Raw genomic sequence first — 6997 nt, forward strand, 5'->3', positions numbered from 1 at the left:
GGCAGAGGAGGGAAGCCGGAGGGAAACCGAAGCATAATACGACCAAAGCAACGCCAAGACCCAAGGCGCAAAGAGAGCAAGAGGGCGAGGTGGACTCCCCCGGCAAGACCCTTGCCGGGGTGGCTTCCGCAGCCTCGGCAAGATCCTTGCTGGGGCAACTTGCCTAACGCCAGCAGAGCGTGCCACCCTTGAGCCTAAGGGATTCCAACACCATGTTGGAACCAAGGCTTGGGGGGCACCTCTATGGCGGCATGCAGATCTTTGTAGAGATCTTAGATACGCAAGATCATATGAGGACCAAAAGACGACTACCCCCGGCAAGGTCCTTGCCGGGGACGACCGTGGTGCCGCAGCGAGACCCTTGCCGGGCCCTCGGCAAGGCCCTTGCCGAGGACGCCTGTGGGGCCGCAGCCAGGCCCGTGTCTGCCAAAGGTTCCACCACCGCTCCCATACAGCTTCCATCTCGACCAGCTGAGCAGACGCCTGCGTGGCAGCGCGCGGCCTCTACACTGACTCAGCAAGCACCTGCGTGGTGGCATGCAGATCTTCGTGAAGGCTCCACCACCGCGCCAGCCCAACAGCCAGCCAACGTGGCGCCACGATGCCTCATCAGCCCGGACGCGTGTCGAAGCCAGGCGTGGCGGCGGCAGCTGGGACGTGCTTCATTGGCGTCCCCGATAAAGTGAGAGGGGCACGTTGGTAGTGCATTAAATGCGTTTTCCGATGGGGCCAGAGGATAGACTCACCTACTGTAGACCTTTCCACCTCCTGTGTGCCACTGTAGCAACCCCTTTTCGCCTATAAAAGGAGGCCCGAGGCGTCCATGAGAGGGATTCAGATCTTTTGGGCAAAGTTGCACCTCGTAGCTAGCTCAAGAACACAAGAACACTCAAATACATCCACCAAAGCAGGACTAGGGTATTACACATCTTTGCGGCCCGAACCTGGGTAAACGATCTGTGTGCTTCCTGTCAGACCCGCTCTTCGCACAACCCCGCGCCCGCCAACCGTAGAAGGGATCCCAGTGACCCTATAGGTGTCGATTTCCCCCGACAGGCAAAGATGCCAAAGTTCCAAAAATTTGATGGAGTCAAATAGTGATGGTAGTATTTTTGTAGGAAGGGGGATGTCAAGAGCTTCGAAACGAGCTAAATCAAAAACGGACTCCAGATGAATTAGTTATGTCCAAAATAAAATTTCAGCACAGTCAGTTTCAGGGTTAACCGGACATCTGGGAGTAGGTCCAGATGATCCGGGTTCGTCAATCGGATTTCTGCCGTTTGTGGTGCCTGGACATCCGGGAGATGGTCCAGCTAATCCGGGTGGATCCGGATGATCCGGGAGTACTTCCGGATGATCCGGGCAGGTTAAACTGCTCGGGATTTCCTCTTGGGGACGAATTTTTGGGCGAAAAATGGATGATTTCGGGGGGAAAATTGAGGAGATTTCGTGGATGGAAGGTGGGGAAACTTGTGGAGATGCTAGATCCACTTGAAATCAAGCAAATTCATGGATCAAAATCAACAAAACTTCATCAAACCAACAAATCACAAAAAATTGGGGCTATTTTTGTGGGGATTTTCGAATTTAGAACGAAATCAAGCAAAACAAGGCTAGAAAACGGCGGGGGGACTCCAAATTCATGATAAACATGGCTCTGATACCAAGATGATGTAGGGTAGAACCCTAGAGGACCGATCTTTCACGAAATAGAGGGAATCCCACGAATAACACGAAGAACACGAGGGGAAAGAGAGGAATCACTCAAATCAACAAGAAACAATCACACATGTGCTAGATCCTCGAAACACAAAGAGATACACGATCCAAATCCAACAAAGAAAGATACATAGGTAACCGGTTCTTCTCCGTGAGAAGGTCTTGATGGGGGTCACCCGTGAGGGGGTCTTGAATCCAAGATGGATCTTCTCCGTAGAGGCGCGCGGTCTCTCTCGTGGAGTAGATCCGTATGGATGAGCAAAGCTCTATCTCTAATGAGCTACTACCTTGCTAACCCTCACTAGAAGGAGGAGGGGGTCTATATATAGTGCTAAGCCACGAAGGGGTAAGTGAGGGGCGAAGGGGTACACGGGCTTCGGCCCAAGTCACGCGCGTAGGCAGGGTCCGGATGATCTGGGTAACGTCAGGATGATCCGGGACCTCGTCCGAATGATCCGGCTCCGTCGAGGGGATTTCTACAAGGTTCGGGTGTCTTCGGACGCAATTGTCCGGATGATCTGGGGGTGGGTCCGGATGATCCGGCTGAGCCCGGATGATCCGAACGGCGGTCCGGATGTCTGGCCTGGCTCCAGCGGCCTCTCCGTCTTCTTCTTCTTCTCCTTTCTTCCGTCTTCTCTTCCATGCTTGGCCTTGGTCCTTTGAATCTCCATGGTCATCTCGTATGAGCGTGAGTATACACAAGGTCCATGCATAAGGTAGTAGCCATGTCTCATATGTGGAAAGTGACGGATCGAAGAGGAGTGAGTTCACCTTGTGTCCAATGGCGTATGGTCGAGGTCTTATCGTATGTCCTCTTGGGGCTTGGGGAGTAGTCGAAGTGTACATGGGGATGATCGTAGGATGCTCCGCATCAGCATCTTTCAAGTTTCCTAATCCCACCTTGCTCTTTTACAATGATTCTCACCAAAAAATATATGAGCGGCCCAAGCAATAAAAAAAATATGAACGGCCCAAGCAATCAACCAATAGATGGCTAAAACAAAAGAGAGCAGTCCTCATGGTTAGGGCGAGCTAACTAAAAGCGAATGAGCTAATTAAATAAAGGATTGTGAGCCTAAATACATTATTTAAACGGATGCGGCTAATTAAAGAAAGGATTATGGTAAACCAATGAAATAAATTAAAAAAAGTTTGTGGACTTGATAAATAGAATATTCAAATAGATGGACCTAATTAAAGGAAGGATTTGAGATATAAAGGTAGAATTAATGGAAGAAAATATACTTAAATAGATGGTAATTAATGGAAGGATTATACTTAAATGGAATTAGTAGGAGATCACGCCCGGCAAAGAAAATATAAATGTGGATAAATTGCATTTTTTATGTTCATTTTATGAAAAGATGTTGCATTGTAATATGATTTTCATAGCGAATGCGGTGCTATGAGACATTATATTTGTACAGAACATCAATTTTTTCTGTTCCAACGCACGATCATATGTGCTAGTAGTCTATATAAGTTTCTTCATGCAGCCGCCACGCTCGGCCATCCATCTATCCGCTGCCACGAGTGGACCTCCGGCTCACCTCCACCTGCAACTTCGTGGTCAGCCACGTCGTGGCCGGTCCGGCTCACTGCCGGTGAAGCCTAGTCGTTGTCTTGACCTCGGGCGCTAGGTGAAATGCACTAAGAATAGCAAATCCGGAAAAGTAGTCGGTGTACAAGTACGAGCACTAATGTAAAGTTTAGGACTTGAAATCTGGTTTGGTTGGTTTCATCACAAAGAACCTTAACCATCTTGGTGTAACATTACACACGTTGCTGCACTGATCCGCACCATATAATCCATTCACAACAAATAAATCAATCGCATGCGCTTGGATGAAAATTAGAGTTGCCCATATTTACACCATCCCATCTGAATCTCAGAGTTCACAGCTAATGCCTGGCGCTACCAATAGTTCCCGCAGCTGCAGGTGCCACGCCGGAACCGGTGGAAACGCTTCCGGTCCCTGACCACGACCTCCCTCCCGAAGATCTCCGATATCAGCGCGCTGTAGGCGTGGCACTCCTTGCTCATCCGGAGGTTGGTGACGACCCTCACCGGAGTGCCTTCCGGCGTGCTGAGCAGCCCGAACGCCATGGCCAGCTTCTGGCTGTGGGCGGCGACGGCGCTCCGCTTCTCCTCGTCGTCCGCGTCCAGCGCCACCTCCGACGTGTCTGGCTTGTAGCCCTCGAACCGGAGCTGCCACTCCATCTGGTGGAGCATCTCGTAGATGTCGGCCGTCCGGGGGTGCGACCGGTCCTGCGACGTGAACCGGTGCATCTCGCCGTGCACCTCCACGGCGCTGAACCCCGGCGCCTGCGCTAGGCCCCTTTCCACCGCCTCCGTCCGGAGCGCGGCCGCCTCGTCCCAGTTCGCGGCCCTGGCGTGCATGTCCGCGAGGATTATGTAGTCGCCGGCGTTGACGGCGCCGCCGAGGCGCGCCAGCTCCCGCAGCGCGCGCTCGGCGAGCTCGATGTCGCCGTGGATCCGGCAGGCGTTGAGCAGGCTCCGCCAGGCCGTGTCCGTGGGACCCGTGGGCATGCTCCCGATGAGCGCGCGCGCCTCGTCCAGCCTCCGGGCGCGGGCCATGAGGTCCACCATGCAGCCGTAGTGCTGCGCGTTGGGAGCCACCTTGCGCTCGAGCCGCATCCGATCGAAGCACCGGAGGCCTTCCTCGAGCAGCCCCGAGCGGCTGCACGCGTTGAGCACGCCGACGTACACGGCCTCGTCGGGCTGGTGTCCCTCCCTGATCATCGCGTCGAACACCTGCAGCGCCTTACGCCCGTCCCCGTGCAACGCCAAGCCGGACACCATGGCGCTGTACGTCCACTCGTTCTTCTTGCCGTCCATGCCGTCGAACACCGCCGTCGCCTTCTCGATGCAGCCGCACTTGGCGTACATGTCCACCAGGGACGTCTCCATGAACGTGTTCAGCGTCACGGTATTCCTGAGCAGCGCGCAGTGGACGCTCCGGCCGACGTCGTAGGCGCCCAGGTGCGCGCACGCCGAGAGCGCGCTCACCATGGAGCTCTCGTCGGGCCTCCACCCGTCGCGCGCCATCGCGGCGAATGAGTCGAGGCAATCAGCCCACCACCCGGCCTTGGTGTACGCCGCGAGCAGCGCGCTCCAGGACGCCGCCGTCCTCTCCCCGGCCTCCATCTGCTCGAACGCCCGGCGCGCCAGCTCCGGCTCGCCGCACTTGCCGTAGAAGCTGATGAGGCTGTTCTGCGCGTGGTCGTCGTGCCCGAGGAACCCGAACTTCACGGCGTGTCCCTGCAGCTGCCTCCCTTGCCGCAATGCCGCGAGCTGCGCGCACGCCTTGAGGACGAACGGGAACGTGTAGCCGTCGGGCTCGACGCCGTCGTTCAGCATGTCGACGTACAGCCGCAGAGCGGCCGCGGGGTCGCGGCCACCGACGACGTGGCCGCGCATCAGTGTGTTGTAGTCGAACGCCTCCGGCTCGTCGAGCGTGGAGAAGATGGCCGCCGCGTACTCCATGCTGCCGGGCCACTCCCCGAGCGCGCACGCCGCGAGGAGCGGCCGCAGGTGCGGCGGGGAGCGGTCGAGGCCGAGCTTGAAGTTCCTCGCGTGCGCCTTCCTGACCTCGTCCAGGCCCCGCACGGGCCGCGCCGAGACCGTGGCGCAGCATGGCGCCTGCTCCAGCGCCTGCGTGGTCGTCGCCGGCGCCGGGGCGGAGGTTCTTGGCGTGGCGGCCTGGTGCTGCGGCTGGGGGAGCACTAGACCTCCCACCATGGCACTACCATCGGCGTGCGGAACAACAGGGGCGATGAGAGTGAGACCGTACCATCGTCGAACTGCGAACGAGTGGCTAACATGGAGCTCGGCCGTCCACACGAATTGGTTACCGCGAGGAGTGAAAATCCCACGTCCCTCTCCTAGCTTCCTCGTTGTTCACTCGATGCGGAGATGGAACTGCGCGGGGTGGAAGGATTTCGTGGCTGGGAAGCGGTGCTGGGATTTTCATGGGCTGTGGAATGTCATCCAGGGGTATGGAGCGGACAAATGGCAGATGGGCGGAATGGATGCTGTCACGGCGTCATTAGGCTGAGGATAAGGTCCATTGCCCGGCCAACTGGGCAAGTAGCGACACTGCCACAGGATGGCAGCCGGGGCCATACTCCGAAGGTCTAATTAATCGCTCCTGTTACTTACAACAACTCCAACGGACCGATCCAAATGGATGATGGTTTTATCCTTTTTTTGTCTATTTGAGTCGGCCGCCCGGTCACCGTCCGCCATCCGTCCTCTTTTAGTTTTGGGTCGGCAGTGTGCCCAACAGGCCGATCCATTTCATGACCGCGCGCGTTGCCGTCGCCCTGGTTTTGGCGCACCAGTGCGCAGGAAAGGTTCACGTGCGCGGGGAAAAGCGGCCTAGCGTGTGCTGGTTTTGGCGCTCCAGCGCGCGGGAAAGGTTCGCGTGCGCGTCGCGGCCGGTGCTCGTTGTAAAGAAGGCGCTCCCTCCACACTCTGTCCGCCGCCCACTCTCGCCGCCTCTGCGCCACCATATCGATCCGCCGCCTGGGTGCTTCGGATTTTCGCGGAGTCCGCGAGCGCCGCTCCGGCGCCTTCTACTCCGAGATCTGGTTTCGCGAGAAACGTCTCATCCTCGGTACCTTCAACACCGCAGAGGAGGCGGCCCGCGCGCACGACGCGTCGGCGTGGCGCCTCCTGAGGCCTCGTCGGGATATGAATTTTCCCAACCTGTCGAGCCAGCGGGCGCAGGATCTGGCGCCTCTCCCGCGGCTTTTCACCGACAAGGATCGTCGTGTCCACCGGAGGCGGCAGCGTCGCCTCGCCATCGCGGAGAAGGACGTGGAAGCCTTGGTGGTGTGGCGCGGAGGCTTCCCGCAGGACATCGTCGACGAGCGCCAGTTCTACAAGCAAAGGAGGTTGGAGAGGGACTCGAGGATGAGGGGGCGAGCCGCCTATCGGGAGGACAAGTGTTCGCGGAAGCAGGCAGCTCAATTGAAACTGAAGCCACGAGAAACGGCGGGTTGAGACTTTGAAGACGAGGCGTATGCTGACGCCTACATTCAGACGTCGGAGGAGGACATTACCGAGTCGGAGTCAGAAAGCGACGAGTAGTGGTCTTTTCTTTTATCTGTGTACGCTAAAACTATCTATGTATCCATTTTTATCTGAAAAAATGGCCGACGGCGTCGGCGACGTAGCAGGCGGGCGATGGTGTGAATCCAATGTACCACCGACTAGCGGACTCGGTGAGGAAAGAGGGAGAACGCGCGCATC

General features: G+C 57.0%; 1 protein-coding gene across 1 annotated transcript; it reads right to left on the reverse strand.

The window, feature by feature from the left end:
- Nucleotides 1-3513: 3513 nt before the first annotated feature.
- Nucleotides 3514-5742, reverse strand: LOC125514205 (pentatricopeptide repeat-containing protein At1g31920). Its single transcript, XM_048679492.1, has one exon. It carries the CDS (start codon nt 5480-5482, stop codon nt 3635-3637), a length of 1848 nt encoding a protein of 615 aa, XP_048535449.1. The 5' UTR covers nt 5483-5742; the 3' UTR covers nt 3514-3634.
- Nucleotides 5743-6997: the final 1255 nt, after the last annotated feature.

The sequence above is a fragment of the Triticum urartu genome, chromosome 6 (genome assembly GCF_003073215.2).
Source record: "Triticum urartu cultivar G1812 chromosome 6, Tu2.1, whole genome shotgun sequence".
Classification (NCBI taxonomy): Eukaryota; Viridiplantae; Streptophyta; class Magnoliopsida; order Poales; family Poaceae; genus Triticum; species Triticum urartu.

Coding starts and splice junctions, on each gene's coding strand:
- LOC125514205 (XM_048679492.1), bottom strand. CDS start 5,482: ATGGTGGGAGGTCTAGTGCTCCCCCAGCCGCAGCACCAGGCCGCCACG.